The 27,285-nt window shown below is 35.6% G+C and overlaps 1 protein-coding gene across 10 annotated transcripts in view; it reads left to right on the forward strand.

Moving 5' to 3' along the window:
- QKI (QKI, KH domain containing RNA binding) overlaps positions 1-27,285 on the forward strand; it is a 146,301-nt gene that overhangs the window by 60,550 nt on the left and 58,466 nt on the right. For 5 of the 10 annotated variants that reach the window (XR_004060643.1, XM_030946718.1, XM_030946717.1 and 2 more), the window contains exons 3-4: positions 1,958-2,074; positions 24,264-24,314. Coding sequence is in view for 7 of the 10 variants with exons in the window: in XM_030946718.1 (XP_030802578.1) it covers positions 1,958-2,074; positions 24,264-24,314 (168 nt within the window). In the remaining 3 variants the exon portion in view is untranslated. The remainder of the gene's footprint in view (positions 1-1,957; positions 2,075-24,263; positions 24,315-27,285) is intronic. The other 5 variants (XR_004060645.1, XR_004060644.1, XM_030946724.1 and 2 more) reach the window with 1 other exon arrangement.

Consider the following 27,285-nt stretch of genomic DNA (forward strand, 5'->3'; position numbering starts at 1 on the left):
AACCTGGGATGTGTTAATAAGAATGCGGTTTGTAAGATATAATTGTTCTGAGTAACTTAACATTGTTGAGATTTCAGTAGAAGTACTGCCTTGTCTAGGCATCCTGCTTTTAGATATGATCAAATTCTAGGGCCCAGGAGAGGCAGTGGGAACAGGCAGCTGTTTGGAAGGAACAGCTACACAAAAAGACTCCAAGTGTTAATACGTACAGTTTGGAAAGGAAAGGTTGCATACTTCAATAAAGTTGCAAACTTGAAGGTAATACAGATTCCTCCCTTTTTTTTTTCTTTGTATCCTGTATAGTTCTATTTATTTTTTTTTATCCAAAGTATGTTATTATTTGATTTTTCTTTTACTCATAATCCAAATTAATGAAACATTAAAGACTGCTGCTTTTCTTGGGAGATTGAGAATATAGCAATAGTCAGCTTTTGTGTTGGTTAAAATATTGATTTCAAATCAGCTTTGCAATATTACTTTAGCATTATCAGTGGAATGGTGCAGATATCTAAAGTGTTAGTGTCCAGAAGTGTGGACGTGGAGAAGAGCAAGTATAAGATACTGTCCATGTAAAACAATGGTGCAGTTTTGGTATTAAAACCAAAATGTGTGACATGTAAGATTTTAATAATATTTCACTGCTGAACTTATTACTTGTAGCTAGTTCATTGCTTTATCAAAGCTTAGTGAATGTTTCTTTAATTTCTTATGATTCACAGTTTCTGTGTGTGTTCACAAGTTCCTTTCGTCTTCACTACACACCCCCTCACCTCCCTGTAGTTGATTCAGACTTCATAATATGTCTTTGTTTTCTGAGCTTGCAATACTAAATAACTTTGGGAGTATATATTCCCAGAATAGTTTAGCTACTGTGAAACACTGTTAATTTTCTTAAAGAACTTTAATTTCCTTGCATTCATAATTTCTGCTTACTCTTAAATCATTTCTGGTCTTTGCAGTTTCATAAGGATTTCAAATACATTGAGTTTTAGTACTCAAGCCCAGTTTTAATTAGCTGAGGAAATGAAAGCCAACAACTTCTTCACAATTCCATTGAATAACATTGTTTACCGGGATCTAAAATATCCAGAGCAGAACAGTACAGCAGAGTTTCTGTTCTTTTAATTTCTTCCTTGAATTTAATGTTCAGTCTGAAACTTCTTAGTTTATCTATCATTTGAGCTGGTGCTTCATCTTGGCACTGCAGTTGTCACACAATACTGCTCTGTGTTCTCAATTCTACCATCACTTAGTGCTTTTTTTATTTGTGTCATAAATAAATTATTTCAGAATGTGTGGTTGAAAATAATGAAAGGAAAAAAGCTCTTGAAAATAACTAGGAAATAATGTTATGTATGGCTAAATGGTGGTATTACTGTGTTGAGTGTAGGCAGGGGGCTGTCTGCTGAAGTCAGCCAATTAAACATGAAATGCTTGCTTTATCTGTATGTACAACTAAAGAAATGATACAGCTTACAAAAAGTGATGTGCTTTTGTTGTGTCTGTATAGACACAAATTTTTATATATACAAATATTTTCTATATATGTGTGTGTATGTATGTATGACAATACCATATTTTCAAGAAATGTTGCCTGTGAAGACTAAAATAAACACGGAAGAGGCCTCATTTGTTTTTTTCTGAAGGAAATGCCATGGTATGGGTAGATAAAGAAGGGTTATTTTTGATGTCCTTCCCAGACTGAGTGATGTAGACTACCTGATGTTGCATCTAAAAGACCTAGTTCCACCTGAGACTTGTATCCCCAAAGTTGGGATCATGTGGGTATTTAATGTATGAAAACAGTACCTAACTCATTTTTCAACCTCAGGCATTTAGTGTGGTTTCCTAAGCCATTCAACACTTGATATTTTTAGACACAGAAATACATGTTGTTAAATTTTAAACAAATTTTATTTGCTTGATTTTTTAGAAATTATTTATTTTTTTCTTTCAGTTTAACTTTGTTGGAAGAATCCTTGGGCCCAGAGGACTAACAGCTAAACAGCTTGAGGCAGAAACAGGATGCAAGATAATGGTCCGAGGGAAGGGCTCAATGAGGGACAAAAAGAAGGTAAGGTCTTGAAGGGCAGTGTAGTTTCAGATGCATAATTTTGTTTTCTAATGGAGCTTAAGCTCATGTCTCTCATTCTTGTTGTGTTCTTACTATTATGCTTTTTTGTTATCTGGTGTCTTACACAGGCTTAGTAAATAGCACAGGCTGTCCTGAAGAAGTAAAATGTACATGTTCCATAATTCTGCAATTGGGAGTCTTAACTAGCAATTATATTCTTAAGTAATAATTAACTTTGAATTGTGCCACATTTCATAAAGGTAATAATTGGAGTTAAATGTATTTTTCTAGGAAAGAGCTGTTAACCTCAAAGGTCTTATTAATAACTTCCTTGGGTTGAATTACCAAAGTAATGATTTGTGCATGGAGTGTAGATTATAAAAAAAAAATGTATTTCTGGCAGTCACTTCTGTCTGAGTGAACCCAAAAGCACCGTGTTTCTGGTTTTGTTTTGTGTTCAGGTGGAGTTGCAAAGTAATTAGGACTGTTCTTGCCTTGTCCTGGAATGAATATGCATGCTCTGCCCATATGAATGGGCAAACTGCATATAGAGCCTTCCTGAATGTCAGGCTGCTCTCATGGTAACACTGTTTTTCTAGGTTTGTTTTCTAGCTATTTCCCTCTACCTCTGGCTGCTGCTGAAGTTACACCAACGTCTCCACTGTAGTTTTGAATGCTTCCTCTTTGTTCCCAAAAATACAGTTTCTTTTTATTGTTTTTTAGGAGAAACCCCCTCTGTTTTCCTTACATGATCAGCCACATAATACATTCTATTGATACATATATAGTACATAACAATTACAATAGAAAGTTAATATCTATCCAGTTAAACGTCTTTTTCTTCCCAGAGCTTATAAATGTGTTACCTTCAAATTTCATTTAATGTCTCTTGTTTTCATAATCTGCTGGAATATTGTCGCTGTCCTTTGTCTTAGTCTGCCATTGTTGTAGATTTTGGAGTTTGTGAAATACCAGTTAGGGAATCACAGAGTGGTGGAGGTTCACTCCTCAGGCAGAGGCACCATGTCCAAGTTTCCTAGGACCATGTCCAGGTGGCTGCTAGGTGTAGGGTCCTCCTACCACTATGCTTCAAATCCTGTCCTGTGGGAAGTTGTCTCTCTAGACAGCTTGGACAGGTTTAATTTCTGAGGTAGTATTTTTGGACTGATTTCCCCAATTCTCCATGCCTTTTTTTTTTTAATTGTACTTTTTGACAATTCACAGAAGATTAGGCTGTGGGAGTTACTGGAGTCTTGTACTTAAGAAAAAGATTAGAAGAACTGAGAAAACCTGAGTGAGTCACCTGTTTAAGTTTAGTAAGAAAAGATAACTACCTTCAGAAAGGACAAGTATGGCAGATAGATAAAACCTCATACACATTAAAAACTAGAAATTGATCCAGTCAGCCCTTGAATGCCCATTACATCTTCAAAACTGGGTTCTCTCATAATTTTTAAACATAAAGTACATGACCATTTATAATTTAATGAGATAATACTGCAGTTAGTGTGAAATATATTTGAATGATATAATATTACAATGTATTTGTATACCAAACAGTATGATAATAGGTTGTAAACCAGTGTTGAGGGCCAAATAAGTTTCTTCAGAAAACTGATTTTCATGCCATTCATTTTTAATATTTTCAGCTCATTTGCTTTCCTGAGGTGGTTTGTATTGGTCATTAGTTTACATTTTTCGGAGTAGACTTTTTGGTGCTATACCACTGTTGATGAAGTAGGAAGAATTTCATAATCCTTCATTATGATGCGCACCAACAAGATATTTCTTGTAAAAATAATGATTTGGAAGCTGATTTAAGACATGGCAATCACAGACAAAAGAAAGAATGAGTGACATCTGTCAGTCTGAAGCACGAGTACACTTCTTACTGTTGAATCTTGCCTCTTTTCCTGATGAATTATACTTACAGATGAACTCCCTAGTCTTGTAGTGCATTTAATGATAACCACCTTTTTTATTTTCTCAAATGGTTTCTCTCTTTGCAGGTTGTACTTCAAAATGCTAATGAACATCAAAGTGTACATACAGAAGTAATAGTATTTTTTTCATGGCAGGTTAGGCTACACTAATTCTTTTTTTAAATTCATGTTTTAGAGTCAGTGTTGTTTGGAAAAGTCAGTATTTTAGATTTTTTTTTTTCACTGAATAGTTTTGAAATTTGGAAGAGATAAGAGATGAAGGTTAATATTTTAGGTGTATTTTGTGAGTATAATTTATACCTGCAAACCCAATTTCCCAGTGCTAATTACAAAAGGAAGTTTATTGGTTGTGGGAAGGAGTAATTACTAAAGCAGTGTCAATCTTAGTGACAGCTACATGGTACTAAATACTTGAATAAACTGTCCATGTGCTTTTGCTGCCTTGCTAGTGGTTGCAGAATCCAAGAGAAGATATGAAGACTGACATTCTGGAAAATAAACCATCCAAATATGCTCTGCAGAGAATTTTGCTTTGCTCTGTGATCCTATGAAAGAAGTAATGAATTATGAATCCTTGTCATGTGGCCAAAACACTTGAACTGGCATCGCATCTTTAAACTTGCTGACAGATTCCCCCCAGAAAGCAGGGGAAAGCCTCAAATTGTTTGTATTTGAGGCTCAGCTGGTAATCAGAATATCTCTCTAGGCAGCTTTCAACAAATTTAAAATCAAAACCTTAATTACTGAGAATACTGTGATTAGAGCCTAGGGGTACTTGAAGGAGATTATTGGGAAGGGGAGAGGGGTTGCAGGCATTCATCAAAAGCTAATGAATGTATAACTTTATTAAGACCAAGGCGTTTTTTGCTCAGTCTGAATGTACCTTTTATTAGGTGAAGAAGAAAACCAGTAACTTCCACACCAGTTAAAGGATGTGTGTAGTGAAGACTATCCAATGATGGATAAGCAAAATATTTTTTTGCATCTCCCTTGTCTTACACAAATTCTGTAAAAAAGATATTCATGTGCCCATAGGGAGTCAGCCCTGTGCTCTTTAACACACTGCCAGTATCTCACTTTAGAGAGGGGTGTGAAACCCAACAGCATCAGGCTGCTGACTTGTGACAGCCTTGGTCAACTGTTGGTTTTTTTCCATTTTTTTCCCACTTTGAGACAAGAATCTGCCCTAGAACAGTGTGTGATGAGAGAGCATAATTGATTTTTACTTCACAAGGAAGCCATCTCATTATGATATACAGAATTTTCTTCTTAAAATTACTAGTTTCTGATAGAAGGGCAAGCAGCTATGCAGTTCTAAATTTGAAGAACTCTGTGCCTTCATCCTCTGTAGCAGCTTTAAGTCTGTTGTACTTCACTCTGTATTATGTGATTTGAACTGATTTATGGTTTCTGACCTACTTCTTCCAGCTTACTTGTTCCTACAATCCTGTTTACCTTGCAAGCAAAAACATAAGGTTTCATGAAAGACATGCTCTCAGTTAGTACCAGTCTTGACCTTTGACTTGTGCAGAGTTGTTATAGTAAATAGATAATTCCATTTCTTTAAACTCTCAATTTTGCTGGTTTTATAGTATGACTATAAAGAAATTAGAAAAACCCTGTCTTTGGTACCTGCACATAGTTTGAGGAAAATATCAGAGGGGAAAAATTTATCTGTCTTCTGATCAGGATATTTTATTAAATTTACATGCTGTATAGTATTACATATTTGTATTTTTTTTTTTACCTTTTAGGCCTTGAAATATCATCTGATAAACTTTGTTTTCCAATGGAAAGGCTTAAACATTCTCTTTAGCTAATAAAGTGATGTTAGTAACATCAGATAATACATTGTCTTGTTGAGCAAGCCCTGTTATTGCCGCCTTAATTATAAGATGCTTAGCTTTTATATTCTGTGTAAAATACTATATGTGAACAAATCATAAAGTTCTGGTGCTTTCACACATGTTGAAATGGAAGATATTTAGCATGTGCAAGGAAATGAAGTTGTTCTGTGTTTCAAAATGGAAGGCTGACCACCATCATTGTTCTTGTATTCCAGGAGTCAGTTTCTTGGCTGAGGCCTGCTGCCTCTAACACGTGCCTCTACATGAGAGCATGTCAGTGCTGTTTAATAATCACATGTGTCTGTGTCGGCAAATGGTGCTTTGGAATGGCAGTTTGAAAAAATCTTGTACCTAGTTGCAAAGGTGGGGTTTTTGACTCTTTGTCAGTACCTTTAGGAATATTAGGGGGAAAAATACTTTAAATTACTGGGGACAGAGATATGTGAAAGTGAAAGCAATTTCATATTCATAATACATGACTAGAATGACTGTCCTTTTATTTAAAAAAATACCCCTTTTTGACAATGCTGGTGAAGTTTCTGGAGGTAGGTCAGATGCTTACTTTTACATTTATAACTATCAAAATCCCTTGTCAATGTCCATCCTTAAGGATGTTGTTTATTAAAATTGGCCTCTAGTTACTGGAAACTGACTTGAGACAGTGTGGAGCAGCAGCTGAGCATGTTTGAGATGCTGGGCTCTGCTTGGTTAATTTCTGTTGCAGATCAAAGCTGCGAGTGTTTGACTGTTACATTCATTTGAATGGCCATTAACTTCCATGACTATCTATTAAAAGGCATTGTATGAACAGGCTTCTGAGCCGAGACTGAGACATGGCTTGTACCGCATGTGCGCTGAATCTACTGCATTCAGGTTATAAACTTGGAATAGAAAATTATTGAAGGCATTCAGAATGAAGTGTTTTAAGGTACTCCCCTGAGGACTTCACGACTTCATAAACTTCAAGGTCTTCTACAGTGACATTTCCTCTGAACACATTTTTTCATAGGCATGTATGTCTTGATTAAGTTTGATTTCTCAAACTGATCAGGCTTGGGAGGCTTTTTTCATGCTTAATTTTTGACTACTACAATAACTGGCCTTTTGTATTTAAGCCAACTCTAAACAAAAAAGTGTATTAATGTAAACTTATATATTCACTGTAACACAACTGCCGTTTTAGCAAATATGTTTAAGAATATACTTAGTGGTTGATACTGCTTTGCCTTCCTACAGGTTCTTTGTAAAACAAGATGTGCTGAAAATACTTTTGGTTGCTTGTAAGCTATTTTTTTTCAGTAGGGGGTATCTGAGGAAATGGGCTTTTCTGTTCCAGTTTCAAAAGCTTCATTTCATTTGTAACTAGCTATTTTGAATACAGAGGGAATTGTAAAGCTGGATTTTATTATTATTATTTTTATTAAAGAATGGTTGAAGCATGGCCTTTTTCCCTTTTCACAGACAAAACAGAGGTCTCTCAAGTTATATCCCTGATAATATTTGAGCCAGTGACCCTTTCAAGAGTTTACACTATTAGCTAATGGCATAGACAAAAAAAATCACAGGAAAAAAAGTCCTTTTACCAAATTATTAATTTAATTATATAATTAAATGCTAAAGATTAGTGAATTTATAATTCTTTTAAATAGAGTTTCTACTAGACAGTGGTGAAGGTAATAGATGTTATTTCTCACTGGCAACAGACTCCTTTTAAGCCTGTTCCTGGGGGTTTTTTACTTCAGAGTTTCTAGAGTATTATCTTTGGAATCTTACCCTCATACATCTTTTCTTTAAGTAAGAAATGTTCAGTTCACAATGACAATAGTGAAGAATGCAGGCACAACTAGCACAGTTATGTATGGGAATGCAAATTTTACAAGAGAACATTTTCCTGAAGTTTTATATGAGATTTGACAAACGCTTCGAATTTGAAGTAATTTATTTCGAGAGTATTTTCATAGCAGCCAGGGGAATGCTCTTACTTTCAAGAGCAGAATGGTTTTATTTTGAAGGGGAAAAAAATTAGGTGCCTGAGGACCTTAAAAATTATTACAAGGCAGTATTAGTCTTTCAGAAAAAATTACTGATACATATCTGATGCAATGCATCTTTAAAACGGTTTATTTCATACATACTTCTGCCCTTTATTGGCTACATACTGACTATATCCAATGTATATTGGATATATTTCTCCATGAGCTCAATACAAAGTTGCAGCTTTGAGCAGATTTTCACACTGCTAAGACATGAGTTTTCTTGTGTAATGTGAAAAGTAGCTGAAGCCTTTGGCTATGATTAACTTAGCTATCAAAAATTCATTATATGTCATTTTGTTCTGAAAGCAGTTAAATTGGTTATTGAGCTAATTAAATATGGAAATAACTGACTTGAACAAAATACTTCTTTTTGATGCCATTAAGTACGCTGGAAACTGTGAACTGTAGAAGCGTAATCAAAGCCCTGCTAGCTGAAATCAGCTTGTATTATGCTTTCCTTATATTTGTTTTTCTGTCTGTTCCCTGTGAGGAAAAACCCTTATGAGCAAGCAGTGAGAGAATCTAGATATATTTTGAAATTGGAGAAAAGTAGCATGAAGTGTAGTGGAAAAAAGGATACCCAGGGAATCCTGAATCACTGCCTGCACATCTGTGTATAAACAAGTCTGGTTTATAAATTAAAATGCTATGTCTATTGAACAGGAATTGACTCATTGTGTAGCATGGTAGAAGTTCTCTTTCTGCAGAATTACTCCCAAGCTTTTGTGAGGTGGGAAGCACAGTGAGTGTTAATTGTGTTGTGAAAGGTCGAGCAGGTTTCAGCTCACAGCGGTTTGTATCTGGCATTTAAATAGAAGTTTTGAAAGGCCTGGGAGACTCTGCACATAGGATTGCTTTGAGACCAAATGCTGACCAAATTGTCTGCAAACCTCTATCTGCATTTTACTTTGTCTAGCAAAGTAGTGAAGCAAGGTTTAAATAATGAAAATTTACTGTTACCTGAAATTTTTTTCATGGTAACATTTCTAACTTTTTAAAGAAATAATACTGTGATAATCTTGCTTACCAGAAATAATTTGTATTCAGGATTGCATTTCAGTGTGTTTGTTCAGTATTATGCAACTGTGCTTGCAATTCTCTGTGGGAAAGGCCATACTTAGTTTGAGGTTTGTGGGAATTCTCTTGTGCCTGCATGAAGATTGTCTACTTCAGTGTGGGAATGGAGTTGGAGCTTGTTTCAGGGGGAAAGCAGCATGCCTGTGTGATTCCTGAGTAGCTGTCACTTCCTGGCAGTTATTGGTTCTCCTCATTTTTTAGGTGGCTTCTGGCAGGCAGAATACAGGCAGGTGGTTATTTACCATAGTGGATATGGCTCCTCAGGGTCTTATTTAGCAATTTGATTGAGACTGATAGGAAGGCTGTTTAGCATGGAGTAAAAAAGAAAGCACAAAATAAGAACCACTGCTGTTGAAACCAAATACTTAAATTACTAATTGAATATTTAGAAGATAGAGATATTTGACTTTATGCTATTTTATTGTTTTCCAAATAGAGACAAGTAATCTGTTTCGTTGCTGCAAGGTACTGGATTCCTTGCCAACTGTATGGTAACAATCACCAAGTGTAATTCCTAAAATGAGTGATCTGTTTGCCATTTTAACATGTTTATAGATGGTGACTTTTCTTCAGTGTTAGCCTTTGTCATGTGTAGACTTGGACTGAAATGGATATTGAAGGCTACACTTCTCTCTGTATGGCCTGCAGTACCGTACATTAAGCATATGAATGAAATTCAGGTAACTGTGTAGCTGTTAATAAGTGTGTGACAGTATCCTCACTTTAGAGTTTATCCAGCTATAGTAAGCAATATTTTATTGTTAGTCTTTACACTTTTAAGGTAGAGGAAGGCATTTATTGATAGATTGGTTGGACATTTTTTGTTAACCTTTCATAAGAGAGATTAGCAGCTTCTGTCTTAGAATTTTTGTTTTTTCACATCTTTTTAGACAGTAAATGGGAAATGTTTTGATAAATACAGGACTCACTGAAGTGCATGCACACTGAATATGTCTTTCAAAATTTGCTTACAACTCAAGCCAGTTCTGTTTAAAGTGTGTGTTAAGCATATTCATGAAAGAATGAAAGCTTATTTAAATGTTTGGTAAGGCCAAGTACACATCTGTTTTTCTGTTATAGAGAACTTGTTACTCTTACAGTAGTAGAACACGCCAAGCAATGCTTGGAGACTGTTTAACTTAGTAGAATCTGATATTGTGTGTAAATTATCTGATTTAAGTGCCACAATCTTGCCATGGAACAAACACAACACACTGTATTTATGCTTTCTTGGTGCATTTGTTCATGTTAGTGATTCTTGAATGTAATTTGATTCATAATTCAGCATTACATTCCTACATGACAGACAAAATCTTGTCCTAACCTTTATAGCTTGAAATGAAGAAAACATTAGGCTGGTTTTGCGTGTTGAAAGATCTGCAAAACAGTGACTGCATTTGGGCAGTAGCTTTCATGGGCCTGACAGAATGGTTTAACTGGCTGCTGAAGCAGCAGGAAAACTGGCTTTAGGAAAAAAAATGGGAATATCAAATTATTGGTCGGCTTCATAAGAAGGTGTTACAGAATTATGTACAACATTTGATAAGAATGGATGGAATCAGTACAGGGGGGAGATGTCTAGTCAGTATAAAAATTTGACGCAGTTGCTGGGAAACACCAGGATGTTTTGATGTGTCAAGAACTAAAGTTTGTGGGAAGTGAACGTATGTATAGTACTGTGGAAAGTAACCCAAAATAATTTATGGAGCAGTTACATTTTCACAGCTAAAATGTGAAATGTGTGTTTTGTTTTCTTATTGAGTCTTACATAGAATATATTGAGTTGGAAGGGACCTTTCAGGATCATTGAGTCCAATTCCTGGCCCTGCACAGAACACCCCAAGAATCACACCATGCACCCAGGAGTATTGTCCAAACTCTCATTGAACTCTCTCAGGTTTGATGCTTCGCTGGGGAGCCTGAGTCTCTCTCCTTTCCCTCTCTTCTTCCCTTCCTTCCTCTTCCTAATGTTCCTGCTACTTTGAACCTAGGTCAACTTTTCTGGGTTTTTTCCCCTCCCTCTTTTATTAATTTCTCCCTTGTTTCATAAATTATATTAATTTTCCCTGATTTGACATAAGTTTCCTCTTAGTTCTCTCTAGAAATCGTTTCTGGTTCTTTTTCCATCTTGGTCCTGGAGTACCTCCTTCTCACTGGTCATGTGCTTTATGAATTACTGTAATAAAAGGAAGGTTAATTTCTGTGGTGCTTCATTTATTCTCTGAGAATACAATTAGATGACATGAAAGTGCACTAGAATGAGTTTTTTGGTTTCTAGCGACTCTTTATATACTTGCATTATGGTAGCAAATGATATAAACACCAGTGTTTAGAAACAGAGTTGTAACTGGGGAATCCGAGTAATGCAGGCAAGGAAGATCACACAAGGCAAAATAAATAATGACACACTTCTCATGCTACTAACAGTTAAAATTATTTAGCATGCATAAGACTGAATGGGAAGAAAAAATCTAACAGCAAAAATATACGAAGAAAATTATTTCCTGAGAGTCAGGGTGATAATGCAAATTCACCAGTGTGCTTGCCTAGAAGTTACAGGAACATGAACTCTGAATGCAGTTGCTTTTGAAGAGGTGTGGAGAGCAGACAGCAAAGTTGCTCTCACACTTGGCTAGAAGTTTCTGTAGGTAAGTTGTAGATGTGACATGAGGATTGAGTAGAAATAAAAAGTTAAGGTTAATTAGTATCTCAGAATTCCTGAAACCTTTTTGATTCCTGACACAACTAAAAATAGGCAATGTAATTATGAACCAAACTGGCCTTTCTTTTAGATATAATTTTAGAAGTATGCTAGTGGTATTTTTGAATGCACAAATGGAAGGGATTTTACTTAGGAGCAAAGAACAGCCTGTTAATTGAGTGCCTTTTTCTGGCATGTGGGCAGTGAGTGGATATAACTTCAATGTTTGGATGTAAATACTTATGTAGATTATTACACTATTTTTTTTTCTGTCTGGTAAATCTGATGTAGGTGTAACTTTCTTCCTAATCTTCCTGGAATGTTCTGTGATCAGGTGCTGTGGCACAAGGTTGATACCATTGTTTCCAGTGAGGTCAGCGTTTCAAGGAGTTGGATGTTCTGGTATGGGGTTATTTAACTATCTGGAGGGTTTCTTTGAAGGTATTTTCTTCTGTATTGATTGATCGGTATTGTGGTGACTTCTCTGTTAGATTTTCTTTTTACACTGTGATCGTGAAGCGGTGGCAGCACTGGGTCCATTCTGTGGTAAAGCTGCTGGGAACTTTAGCAATTGCATGTTTCTCTTGAATAACAAATAGTTTTCTGAAAGATGGGACCTATTACATCTCTGCCACTGCTTGTGGGCTCTTTGGAGTATTTTTATAAATGTGTGTCTGAACTGTTCAGTCCTGAGCCACGCAGAAACAATTAACGCTTCTGTGGCAGTCAGAGTGGTAAAGAATTGAAAACCCCGTTTAACTGACTGAATGCACCTGAAATACCTGACTGTTTTAATTGATCCACATGAAGGAATTATTTCAGAGCTGCTGAAGATTCTGAGCTACTGATTTCAAATGTTCCCATATTTACAACCATATGTATTCAAGGGAATTTAATTTTTAGGCTATTGGGGGTCTTGCCAGATATTTTAACTGGCTTGCTGAACTTGGGAATGTACTATTGCTGGTACATAGTTTCAGGAACTAAAAGCTAGTAGTTGACTAATTTTAGATTTAATATTAAATTTTACAGAGAGAAATAGAGGATGTTCTGTGCTGATAAAGTATGTTGTAGTCATTTTCCATCTAGTAAGTGATCTATAAATGACCAAGCAGTCTTTGAGGTGGCTGTGAGATACTCCTATGTTTCAAGTTGACAGCGCTGGAATTGAATGTTCACTTAAATTTTGACTGACAAAAAGACCTAGAACTTAAATTTGTTAGCTCACATTGACTCACAGCAGCATGAATGAGAAAAAGACTTAAGATATGCTGTATTACAAACCGAAATAAGTGATAAATTTTAAAGTTACATGGTTTGAAATACTGAAGCTGCTCTGGAAATTAGTATGCAGTGAGGACACAAGGCTACTGCAAATACCAAAATTGGTTTTTGCAGCCTGACTAGTGGAATTTTTCAGTATCCAGCCTTTTAAATTATAAGTTCACTTTAACTTGAAATGTACCTTTTTGGAATAGTTCATTTGGTAGTAAAATTAACCCTCCTTAAAAAAACACCAACCCACAGTTCTCCATTTCTAAGAAAAATCATATATACTCCTGCAGAAACATTTTGAAGAGGAAAACACATTTACTATTGATTATGTGTTTCTGCTCTTTTAAGGAAGTCTGATTTGGTTATTGCAGGCTTCAGATCTCTTACTTGCAGTCAAATATATGGTTCATGACTTATAGTAAAAGAGTCTACCAGGCAGAATAAGGTGTAATGATTTTAATTGTCATACTTGGCATATTACTTGTGTTCCTGTTAAACTCTCTTGCAACTGGCTGATTCTGCAAGTTTGGAGTATTAAGCATCATAAATTTGATTGGACAATGCTGTATCACCAATCTTGCCAGAAGCAGAAATTGGCAGGAATGTGGCATTTTGAGCCTGCTTTTTGGATCCTGGTATTTCACAGCAGAAGATACAGGATTTTCCCAGTGTCTTCTTGGAGGACCATGTAAGAGATGAAGGAGTGTTTGCAGGAGACTGGGAGGGAATTATTCAGGTTCCCCTGTCAGCTGTATCATTTTTTATGTTAAGCTGCAGTGGGTAGGAGTTCAAATACACAGGTTATGTTTACTGCACAAACAGTTGTTTATAATGACCCTTAGGGAAGAAGCAACAGAAGGAATATAAACATTGCATGGGCAACAACAGCAAGCTGAGTTTTACCTTACTGAAGGCAGTGAGTTTTACCTTACCGGCTGCTTAAATAAGGCTTCTGTGTTGCAAGGGGAGGGAAAGAAAAAATCACATTGAGTATTTAAGGGGAGGGGAAAAAAAAATAGGAAATGTGAAGACCCTCAAAATGTCTAATAATTTGTCACATACATATTCATCTGTTAGCTCTTAAATGTCAGTTCTTGTAAAAAGCCTTTCCAGCTTTTTCTTGGAAATGATTTTGCAGAACATTTTGGGGCCTACAGCTGGGCTGCAGAGCTAAACTGATTTTCTTTCAGGTTTTTGAACAGACCTCTGAATCAGGCCTCTCTTGTAATTTTTGCTGCTTTCCTGGCCTTGAAAAAGGATCTGTGCTCCTGTGAGAGACATCTTGAAGGGTGGTTGGTGATCATGGAATCAGCTAGGAAAGCATTTTATTTACTTAAGTTACCTAGCTTGAAAGCTCAGCCTGAGGAAAGAACTGCTTCAGCTTCCCCTGTTAGTGTACATTTCTGCACAGCTGAGTCACTGAACACATGGGCTTGCTTTTAGGGATCTTTTTTTCCTCCCCTCCTGTTAGCTTGGAGGTGATTTTGTGATCTTTTAGAGAAATAACTGACCAACCTCTGCCTCCATCTCATTTTATTCTTTTGTTTTAGAGTTTTGCAAGAGCAAGTTTTCAAACTGTCAGTGGTTGTCCATAGTTGTGGGTAAGACTATTTTATAGACCAGTCCATATGGTTTTGCAGTAGTTGCTTTTTCCTGGTCTCTTCAGAGCTGCTGCCAAACATCCTTTCCCACCATTTTAACCAGTGATCAGTGGATCTCAAGCTGTGGACTGCTTCCAAGTGAAATATGTCACAAAGAACCAAGAACCTATATGTAGTTTAGATGCATGGGAAATTCTAAGTCTGTAATAGAAAGTATCTGTGGGACTTCGGGGGAGAACAAGGACAGGTGTCAGAATGGCTGTTCCTGCCAAAACTATACCAACCAGATCATTTCATAGTGAATTCCTTTCTGCGAGCATATTTGTAAGATACAGTGAAAAACTTGGTAATAATTCAGAATCGATTTTCTATATGGGATGAAAAAATACTGATATTCACAATTCAGTGATTTTAGCTGTGACATTTACTACTAACGTGTTTGTCATTAAATATATAAACAAATGAGTTTTGGTTAATTTGATGATGCAGTAAGTTTCAGTATTGATGACAACAGTGGTGGGGAAAATGCCCAGAGAAGATGATACGTAGTTTCAACTTAGCTATCCACTATCATGAATATATTAAAGTAATTGTAAGATTGATTTCGCTCCCTGATGAGCGGTGTTCTGAGTAATGTGCACTCCCATTGCTTCTAAAACACTGATAAATGCAATCTTTTGGAATGTTTTTAAGACAATAGCTATTTAATGAATAGCTTGTGTGTACAGGAGAAAAGAATAAGCTTGATTGCTTACAATCTGACATTTGAAAAAGCATTTTTTTGGATCTCTTGTATTTGCATATCTAATTGCTATGTAATCAAAACTAAGTGAACTGTGGCTGCTTGAAACTAAAAAATGAAAGGCAATCATCTTTAAAGGGGGAGATATCCCACTCATACGCAAGCCTGTCTGAATATTAGAATTATATTCTTCTTGTGTTTAATTATAGGTGTCTGACTGAGCAGTAAATTTATGCCTGTGTATTAAAGGAGTGAATGTGACCCTGAAACATCAGCTTTCCTTTGTTGAAGCAAAGCATTCGCATTGAGAGAACTTAACAGTGTTCTGTATTTTGGTGATAAGGGATTGTGCCAGAGTAGCTGTTAATTACCTGCTTTGTTTGATATGGAAAGTAGTGGTTCCACACTTTTCTTCCCACCAGTGACAGTACTCAATTAAAAGTTGTATTAAACAGTGATAATGCCCTCGTTTATCTGGTGGAGAAGACGTGAGGTGAAGAAAATTAACAGGATATTTTCATCTGTTTGGAGACGGCTTTGGTTTTCCATGAACCTAGTGACAGTAAAGAAAAACTAGTTTTGTCCTTTTTGGTGTAGGAGTGTATGGTGAGCTTTGGTTATTTTATTTATTATTTAAATCTTTGTGGCTCTTGAATCCTGCTGTTTTATAACAGTGGCTATAGTAGAAGCAGAAAAAAAGAAACATCAACTGCAGCGTTAGAGTTGCAAATTTGGAAGATGCTTGCTCTGTCTTATTCCTTCTCATTCCTCTGTGTGAAGCATCTGTTCCCATTGGTCATTATTTCAGTGGTTTTGAACATCTGTTGTATCATGATGTGGCATCTTACATATCTTACACGGCAGATTTTTTTTTTAATTCAAGTTTTTGACTGAGTTTTTCTATTCCAAGTATGTGAAGCATATTTCCTAATGCAGTCTGAGATGGACTTCTCTAAGTAGCAGATATTTTTTGCATATCTGAACAGAAATAACAATGAGGAGTAAAGCAAAGAAGTTGACATAGAAGATTTGGTAGTCTTAGTTTATTTCAGATACCAATGCTGAAGAATAACCTAATAGTGAAAATATACAAACTATATCAGTAGGCAGTAAGAAAGGGTATAAAATTGTTATAGTAATACTTAAATGTTTTTTATTTCATTTATCCAAAGAAATTAAGGAATGGGTTGGTTGCTTTCCTTATGAAATTTGGAAAGTCTGTGTTCAGCAAGCTTGAACAGCTTTATTGTGGAGTGAAAGCTGAATGTTTGATGCTAGACTAATTTGGCCAAAAATGTGAAACAATAAATGAAAACCAGTAATTACTGTAGCAGCTTTAAAGCGTGTACACGAAATTCTTTTGAGGAGCTCAGTGGTTATGGCAGTGCATGGTAATTCAAGTAGAACTTCAGAGCTTCAACTATTAGGTGAATAGAGGTCACATGCAGAGTAAGAGTGGTTGCCTGCAGTAATTAGGCACAATTAATAAAGTTTGCCCAGAAGGCATATTGCGCACACTGAATGGTTCACAGTAATGACTGGTCTTAGAGATAACCATACACAAACAAACGAAAAATCATTACAGATAAAACAGTTTCTTAAAAGAATTTATAAGGTGTGGGCTTGAAAGATTTTCTTGTTTTGTTGAAAACCTAAACAGAATGTCATTGTTGAAGAGCAGAAAGCTACATTTTATTTTGCAGTGGAACATTGTAATATCAGAGCATGCAGGCAAAGTGCTGTGAAAAATTAGGCTTAGAAAAAAAATGTTGTAATTATGTGAATTGATCATGGTTTACAGAAAGAGCACTAGAAAACCCACTTAGATCATAACCAGCATGCTTTTAAAGTAGTCTGCTTTTCTTTTAAAGTAAATGTTCTTTTGGCCATACTAACTGATACATTTCATTAAATTACTGTATTTAATAATAAGTTTGCTACATGATTATTGGTTATATTTTCTGTAGGTAATTCATAAAGTCAATAAATGTAGATTAGCTCCTACCTACAATTGCCCTTTCATGCCAAGTAAACAGTGATAAGCTTTAAGAACTTGATAAGGTGTTTTATGATCTGGCATTTTGAAGTGCAGTTATCTCTGTCTGATTCTTTAACAGTTTTTTCCGGTTTTTTTTTCTGCACTGTAAAAAAACCTCATGGAATGTGAGTTTGACCTGCATTCAGTTTAGCAGACGTACTTCATGGCACAGCAGTCCTGCATCAGACTGTTGGTGTACCTGTGAGCTCATCCATGTGGGATTAGGTTCTGCAGTGATTGGAGGGCTTCCTCTGCTCAGACATGGAGTGGTCATTTCACTTTGTAGGCGAGCACTGCAGCCCACACTGTCTAGCCACAGACAGTTTTTGTAATTCCAAAGCCACTCTGTTAAGGTTTCCTCAGGCTATCATGCATTCAGTATAAATTCCCAGCCTCAAATGAAGTCAAACACTCTTGTTCTTCCAGAATGAATAGTCTTAAATGGACATACTCTACTTTTTGTTCCCTGCAGAAAAATGCAACAAGGCTGTCACATTTTTCTGCTTAAATTGTTTTGATTACATTTAATTGACTTTGCTCACTTGAAAAAAAATAGTTAGCATTTTTTGAGTATTTTCTTTGTTATGTAGTTCAGTTACAATTTTGAGGAACTCTTTCTTGTATTTACTTTTAAAGAAATTGATTTCCATGTACAGTATTTGAAAATAATGTTGTAATATCCAATTTTGAATAGATATTATTTTGCTATATTTTCACATAATCTCTACATGCAGATCTTCTTGAAGAGAGGAAAATTTCTGCGTTGAAATTATATGCTGTGTTAAGATGTGGAAAAGAATGGAACTTTACAATTGCCTTTCCTGGACCATTTTTGACGAGCATGCTTTCCCTTTATGTTCTTTACTATTCTTGTAGGACTTACAGTTCCTTTTGGCAGGAATTGCTGTGTCTGATTGTGCTCCAGAGTGAAGTTCCTAAGTCTAAGACTGAATGGGAATTCCCTTTTCCAGTCTAAGATTTTTGGGCTTTTTTCCCATTTGAGAAATGCCAGCTACAATGTACAAATACGGTAATTTTCTGCACTCACCCCATGGACAGTTTTTCACAAATTTCATTAAAATTTTGGACAAAAATAATTGTGTAAAGTTGTACACTTGGTCAAATAGGAAAAGTTCACTTTCTTGGTAACTCTGAAAAAAAAAAGTTTAACTTTTCTACCACTAAGCTTTAGGACATGAAAAATCTAGAAGCTGAGAGCTTGCAGCTCTCCAAATAGTCATCCGGAAGAACACTGTTAAGCATTCTGTTGACAAGGTTTATGTACCACTGAGGAAAATTCAGACCCTCTATCTCCCCCTATAATCTGAGTTGATGGTACTTGTCATTTGAAATATATATACACCTGCTAAACATGCTTTTTTCTTTGTGATGAAAACAGTCCTGCTGACAGCATGTCGTAAAACTTGGTTTTTATTGCAGAGGTACACAATGAATCATAATTTCCTGCAGGCTCAGATCCTGCCTATGTAGGATCAACATCTAAAAAGCTGAAAATGTGAACGATATTTTATTTATGGTTGGGACCTATAGAGTATGTCTCACATTTGTACTTGCAGGTTTTGGCTGCATAACAATGTACTTGGTGCATCTTGGTGGTATTTGAAGTATTCTCTCTAGTGAGGTCACTCTGAGCACAACTACCTAAGATTTTTTAAAGTACTCAGCAATGATATTGATGTTCGTTATCCCTTCTGTCCATTTTTTTAGCCATTTGGGCAGTTGAGAATGAGGTTAAAATGTAAAATTTTAAAATTTACTGTGAAAGAAAGTAAGGAGAATTTACCAGTTAGCTCTTGGTGTATCTGTGCCTCAAAGCTAAGAATTTTCTTTAAATCAGATTTTGAGTAATAGAGATTTCTCTTAGAGAAAATGTGAAGAATCCATCTAGAAACAAACTTTAATTCCCTGTATTAGCAGAGTCAAGTTATGATGACCTTGGATACACTCTAAACCAATTTTTAATGATTACTGTCAGAGCAGTTCCTTTTCTATTGAAAAGTAATGGCCTATGATATATTGAAGGCCAGATTAAATCATCCTAACTATTCCTTCTGGTCAAAGTCTCTAAAACTGGGAAAAAATTACTAGGAGATAAGCTTAAGTATAAAAAGAGACATAATGGGTGAGATGTATAGAATAAAATTTCAGTGTAGTATACTGTACTGTCTAATTTATCAAAATCTTATAGAGACCCCAAAAGCCTTTGCTATACCTATACATATGTATATACAGTGTGTTTGTGTGTGTGTGTGTCTATGCTGCTGAAGTAGATAACAATTCTGTAATCAAGTTGACTTTTATGTGTTTGGGGTTTTTCCCCCCTGTATCTGGTTTTGTGCATCATGGACTTTGTACATTCCTATATGCTAAAATGAAAATAGCTTGTTGTTAAAGATCAAGCGTAAATTTTGGTACTCCAGCATGGTTTGTTTATATCTAATCTCAGAGAACTAAAATCTTAATCATGTAGAATTATTTTTTTTTCTTTGTACATTAAATGCTGTTACTTTGGTCATACTGTGTGACATGTCTGTAATAGACAGTCATCATTAATCCTGAGCAGTATTCAGCAACAAGTTTTAATGATTAGATCTTTTGTTGTGTGTCTTGTTACTGGCCTTAAATTAGAAAAACTAAAAAACTAAACTTCCTTTAAACAGGCAGGGTTTTTGGAGATTTTTTTTTTGCTTGTTTCAAAAAAAGAAGTAAAGTATTCTCACCTGTGCAACCAATTTGAGACTCTACTCTGCAAGGCAGTTATTATAAAGGAAGTGAGGCAACACAGCCAACAGGAAATGCAGCAAGTATAAGATGAACAAAATTAGGCCTGAGGGATCAGGAGGAGACTGAGAACAAGGTATTAAGTCTCCACAAAATTGTGATAATGGTTGCAAAAGGGTTTTTTTCTCATGCTTATTTATCTGTGATTTTTGCAAGTCCATTTTCTAAGATGATAAATGGTTTCTTGCTTTCTGTAACTGAGATTTTTCATATATATCAAACTAGATATTTGAATTCTAGTCTGTTCACTCTGTTCTTCATGCTAGCATTTACGGAGGATGGGGTTGAGCATTAGGGCATACAGAACTTGCAAAGTGCATGGAATTCGATGTCCTGGGACTGTGTGTGGTTGGTGACATACCCCCAAAAAACCCCAAGCTTATTCCCTTATGTAAGGGAAACATTTGAAATGTACATAGTGAAAAGTTCAATGTGGAGCTTTATACTAATGATTACTGTACCTGGAGTTTCAGGTGTTATGTGCTTATTCAAAGGCAATTTAGCTGCTCTTTGGACTCTGTGAACATATGCAGTGCAAACTTTCTCTTTTGGTGTAATTCTTTATTTTTTTAGTGCCTTTTCTTATATAGGTATTTTAGAAAAACTGTTGCATGCCTGTGTTTTTGAATATTTGTGGCTTTTTTTGTACTGCTGCTGCATAATCAGATTTAAGAGGTTATATATTGGTGTCTGCAGAGTAATGACCTAGCATCTCCTGCCTAAAATTGGGCAATGTTTTAAAACTCCAGTATGTATGTTATCCTACATGTTGTATCATGTTAGAACAAGCTATTAAAAGAGATTAAATGTATTTAAGCGCCCCGATAAAAACATCCAGTCTTGCTTTGAGACACCTCATCTTTTTCTGATGTTCTTTCTTCATCCATTGATTTGTCTGTGTATTTCATGCTGTTGGTGTCCTTTAACTTTTTCATAGATGATGAGCTGTGTCTACTTTTTATTTTGCATACACTGCAACTGCAATGCACACCTTCCTTGCCTTGTGAAGCTTGAGTGTTGGTGTGCTAAATAGTTGTATGTTACGTACTAAGTCAATCAATAAAGTATTAGTGCAGATGGTTTCCACCTTTTTGTCCCCATCACAAGGATGTGACATCCTACAAAAGTGGAATAAATCATATTAACTCAGCCTGCAGGGTAAAGGTTGGGGGCAGAACAGGGAGGAGGATATGGAGGTTATACTGTGTATGCTTAGCTGAGCATTGGAAACTTGAGTTTTACTTTTGTTGAGTATTAGAGTAGCTTGTTGAATAATTAAAATGTGCTTCACTAGCAGAGGGAAAAAATCCTATCAACAGCTTTCACTGATGATTTTTCTGACTTAGGCAAGCCCTTTTTTGTGAAGGTGTCTTTCCCTGTGAGACTGTGGTTTTGCAGCAAGAAGTTTGAGTATACAGTTTAAGCACTGTTTGTAAATTACAGCAGAAGATTAATTTATTTCACATTACTGTGGAGAATAGCATGGAAACTGATAGTTGAGGTACTTTGTTTTTTACTTGATTTAACTTGATTACTTAGATTTATTTTTTTTCCCAAAGTTAGTCAGGCAGTTCTGCCCCATAACATTTAAATAGGGTTTAATACTTTGTATGAAGTAATTGCGCAGGCAGAAGAGGTGTCAAGATAAATAAGTTGTATATGTACTACGTGTTGCATAGTAAAAAGAGCACTAAAAGCATAATTTAAACAAAAAAGTAATATGTTTGTATCTTTCATATGTTTGGTAATCTTAAAGTGATTCTACACTATATAACTACACTTTTCCTTAAGAAGGTGATATAGTGGATATTGAAGTAACCACAGGTATCCTTAAATTAGAACCTAATTCAAAGTGTCTTTGCTTAAATTTGCGTCAAATTATGCAGGATTGAAGAGGCTCACACACTCTTAAGCAGAGTAATGCCTGAGCTCTAATCATATTAGTAGTCCTCAGAGGACAAAATCTTCTCTCTATTGCAAATTCTTAAAGGTTTTCTGTGAATGGTGTGGCACTATGTTTGGATTGATCTGATGGTCAGTTCCCATTAAAGGCCTTAGGACATCTGTTCCCACTGCCCCATGTGCATCCTCAGGAGTCAATTGAGTTTGTGAGTTCCCTAAATTGGCCCCTGCACAATTGTCTGAGCAGCAGGGGCAGCTCAGTGGAAGTAGCAGAGTCAGGGCTGCTATTTTCAGTGACAGCTGGTTGTTAAATAGACTCAACCTGCTAAGTTAAACTTCACCTTCACATTCCATGATATGAGAGACATGAGTGTCAGTATTAAAATATTGTCACTTTAACTTCTAGCTTGCTATGTCACCATATATTTCACCCAGAAAAGTAAGCACTTTTTGAGGAAAATAATTCTTGTTCAACAGAAAGGAAAAAAATCTATAATTTTTTGATTTTTTTTCTTCATAGCTTTGAAACAGTTTTTTGTGTCATCTTGAAATCTGATTATTTGTAGACCTCTGTAAGTAATTTCTAAACAAAACATAATTTTCTTAATTGTAGTTAATTTTTAAAGAAAGACTTTTCCCCGATATTTTAAAGAAACATGAACTTTGTTGCTTTTTTTCCTGGTTTTATTTAGTTCCATTCAGTTTATAATTTGTATATGGGGAGAAAAGAAACCCCTACCAAACACGCCCCCTCCACCAACCAAAAAACCACAAAAGCAAAATATACCAAAAAAACCCCAAACACAAACCAACTGTCCCAAAACCCACAAACCAAAATAACCCCGTTTGAATTATGCCACTGGAGCATTTAGTTAAGTGCCACTATTGTTTGAATTGGTGCTTTTTGCGTGTTGCAGCTGGAGAAGTAACACGATAATTGTTGATAATAGAGAGCTGGGTTGAGTAACAGACCTGGGGTAAAGATGCTCATGTCTTTGGCCTATCTGATGTTGGTTTAGCATTTCAGGAAGATCACATTCCATGTGTGTAATGATGAGGACCTTCAACTAGTTCACAGATTTGACTTAAAATGTTGACTACAACCCTGTACTGGTTGATTGTAGTTTTTCATTGATATATAATTTATGAGAATTTGTTGTCTTAAATAGATTCTAAGGATGTACTTTAGATATATTATCCTTATTTTTAGGAATTGTGTTTTTATTTTTTTGATGACTGCATGTTTTTCATAAGCAGCATTTTAAATTCCCCTTTTTACAAAAAAATAATTAGACTTTCCTTTTTCAATATGGTAATTACATAGCTGAAGTGTGGGTGAAAGGAATAGGAAAGGGCTTTGAACAATTTTTTTGAATGGAAATACATGGTGCCATCCCATCTCACTTAATACTACTGAGCTATTCTACTTGCCCCAGCAGTAGTGGGCATTAAACTAAAAATAAACTATACTCTTTGCTCCTTTGCATCTAACATAAATTTTAATTTTATTTTTACTAGTGCTATAAGATGAAATATGCTAATTTTTAGGAAATACATTGGAGCAGCTTTTCTGTTTTGATAAGTGCATCACTACAGCATACACAGGAAATGTCTTCTAGGCTATATTAGTAGAGGAAAAGAAAGTCATGTTTGTCTCCCTTTTATAGCTAGCCAGTTAATGGATTTTTCAGTTTTCCATTTGCAGAGAACTTCTAACAAATTTTTTTTAATTTACTTTCTTATTTTGAACCTTAGAGTCCCTGAAAAGGATTTGTGTTTCATCTTAAAATTTTTAAAATACAACCTCAGTCAAAGTTCTGGGGGTTTTTCCCTGTTTTTTTTTTTCTTTAGCATGCACAGTGAAAAAACATTCATTTGTGTGCAAATCACAAGTAGTGGTAGTGCAAGAATGTTTAACTCTGGAAAAGGATTTTGTGTTATTTGTCACCCAAATGGAGGAGAACTTGAAGAAGTAGGTGTGAGGGGAAAAAAAAAGTTTGTTCTTTCTTCTGTCGCTTAGGTTCTGTTGATTCTTGCACTGTTTTTCCTTTACTAGGTTGTCTTATATTATGGCTTCTTGAAATTTTAGTCTCAAGTGTAAACAAGAAGGAATAATTTATGTCCATCACAGGGTAAAAAAATACCCTAATTCCAACTCTTCATGTCTCTCAAACATCTTAAAGAAGCAAAATAGGGCACAAGCCCAATTTTTTTTTGCTTTTCAGGTCTCCTTTAAGAGCAGAGACAGCCATGATGCAGCAATTTTGGAGGTAGAGGCAAGTAAATGTTTTACTTCTTGTAAACATTCCAGTGAGTTTTTGCAAATCACGTATATATTTTTGGAGACTCTGGTTGAAAAAGAATCTCAGCCTCTCTCCCTTTCCCAAATTTGCTTTGTATGATTCTATGTGAGTGTCCTGGTTTGAAAAGGAAGTGAGTTTTTTTGGCATGCTGTGGTCAATATATTTAAGCTTTTATTGATTATAGACAGGTTTCACATCAGTTGCACACTGTTGCAAAACCCAATTAGTGTAAAAATATGTACGTCTAATATTAGAAAGGTTTTTTTGTAAAAAATCGTTGAAGTTTTTTCTTTTGAACTGATCTACAAAATTAAAATTTGTTGGGTAGGTTGTAAGTGATTTTCTTCTTAGAAAAATAAAAGAAGTGTCGATTGTATCTTGCCTCCAGCTGCTGGTGTTCAAATCAGCTCTTTGGCGTTCTCACTTTAGACATTTGAGCAACCTCTTACATACTGGTACAAAACCTGGGACTATTTCTGTGCTAGAGACGTTTCTGAAAGCTCACGTTGAGTTTCTCCTGATGGCATCACATCATCTTGGAGGCTTTATTAGAGGTACAGGAAAGAGCTATCCATCTGTTTCGCTGATTTTTTTTTTTTACCTTTCTCTTCCTTATTGTGAATAAAAGGCAGAGAGTTTGCATCATTGCATAAAAATACAGGATTACACATTTGGGAAAGCTTTGCTAATTTTCTGTTTTGGGAGGTGGGAACAAATGTTCTAGTTCATATTAGAAGATTACAGTGGGAACAGCAAAGAAGCTAGATTTTGGTCAGACAATGTGAGAGAATAGTTCAATGGGCATAAAAAAAATTTGCTAGTTAATAAGCTGTATTGATCTGAATTAGTACCTGTGCCAGTTTGAGAAAGGAGAGAATGGGGAAAAGGAGGTGGGAGGTCAGGACCTGTCAGCTGGCAGTAAATCCTTGTCATCTCTTGGAAATGCATTTTGAAAAAAGCTATAATGCTTGTGCTTTTCTGAAGAAGAGGAAACGTTTATAGTGAAGAAATTGACCTTTCTTCTACCTGTCTCTCAAGGATGTGAGCAAAGTGTGTAATTATTTTTGTCTTCAATTCATGTACAAAGCTGTCTTATTTTCCAAGGTGGATGAAACCATTGTAAAATATAAGAAAAGCTTCCACATAATGACCTTTTCTACCCAGTCTTGTCTCCTTCAACTTTTGTAATTCAGAAGTATATTAGGTTAAACTGTAAAACTTCCATTTGATTTTTTGTGGGGGCAGATGAGCATGCAATCTGAAAACGTATATAATGGATATTTTAATGAAAGAAGCTTGTAACTTGTCTTTTGAAGAGCAGAAGCAGTTCGTTTTTTTAATAACTTTTTGCATGTTTCTGATAGTGTACTGAAATATGTTTAAAAGTTGCTCTTTTTAGAATAGTGGCTTGGGTAGCACATCAAGGATTTACTTTGTTTCTGTAGCTTCATACAGTAATGACATTCTGTTAGCCTCTTTTAATCTGTCCTGTATTCATTAATGATATTTTGCTCTGCATTAATATCTTTGGTAGCTCAGGGAAACGGCTAGTTGAGGGAATGTGTTGAAAAAAACAGAACTTGAAATTTTTCTTAATAAGCCTTAATTTTGCATATTATGGTGACTTGCAATGGAGCTGTGATAATTTTGTTAGTTACAGATCTTAGTAGGCACGCTCAGTTTTACTCAAAATGATGCAAGTGAGGATGTCAGCAAATTCATTATGTAATGAGTTTTTTAGAAAATTACATTTCTTTGGTGAATGTTTCTGTACCTTTTACCAGAATTTGTGGGATTCTAAACGTTCTTGTGAAACCAAGTATCTTTTTGGAAGGATGATGAGGTCTCCTGAACAGCAGTTGTAGTACTGCTAATTGAATGGGATCTTGAAGAATGCACATTTAGACATTCTCTCCTGAAACCAGTATACACGTAACTATTGTGAGATTTGACTTTGAATCAAAATTATGATATTCTTTCACTTTCTTCTGTGCTTATGTTATGAGCAGAAGGTTTATTAAATGTTGTTTTCCAATTTAAAAAATGGACATAATTTTCATAATTACTCCTTTAGAGAAATTATTTATTTCATTAATTTCACAAGGGTTTTTTTTTAAATGTGTTGCACAGATGCTATATATAGAGCTGATGCTAGTGTACAGTATTTTAAACGACTAAAAATTTTGTGGATTTCAGCTCATTTAAGTGTAGACAATAAATAAAAACTTCCAAACCCAGACATTAAGGACTGATTCATTGAAGGACCAGGGAACTCTCTGGGAAAACCATCAGAGAGAGTATCAGGAGTTGCAATGTTAAAGTCATATTGCTATGCTTTGGCTTTTTTTGGCTTTTTTTTTTTGGTGGTGTTTGTTTGTTGGAGGGGTTCACTTAATTTTTGTTTGCTTTGGGTTGGGTTTTTTTTTTTGTGGTTGTGTTGGGCTTTTTTGTTTGGTTGTTTTTTAAAAATCACTGGATTGATGCTATCTGAGCAGTGAAGGGGGATCCTGAACATCCATCATTTCTGTGCTGTAGGAAAGGTTTCCCTAATATATTAGCAGTGGTATTCTTAAAAGTCATTTAATATCAGTGCCAAGCCGGCACTCAGCTATACAGTCTTTGACTGGCATGGCTGTTACTATGTTTTAATTCAGCCTTGGGAACATGTGGCATGTGCTGGAATACTCCTCATTCTGTAGTCATCCTAATCAATAGAGTAGTTACGTGAAATTGGTCGTAAAGAAGGTTTGGAACAGTGGTCACGCTTTTGAGTTATCTAGATGGTAGCTTGCTTGTGTCAAATCCCATGTAATTGTAGCAAGGATTTGGGGCAACTCCTGCAATAAATCTGTAATTACAGACTGTGTGCAAGGTTTCGGTCTTAAATACAGGGAAAACTTGTGTGCTGAGATTCAGGCAGGAGTTCTGAATTCTTTCAAGGACT

The sequence above is a fragment of the Camarhynchus parvulus genome, chromosome 3, assembly GCF_901933205.1.
Source record: "Camarhynchus parvulus chromosome 3, STF_HiC, whole genome shotgun sequence".
NCBI lineage: Eukaryota > Metazoa > Chordata > Aves > Passeriformes > Thraupidae > Camarhynchus > Camarhynchus parvulus.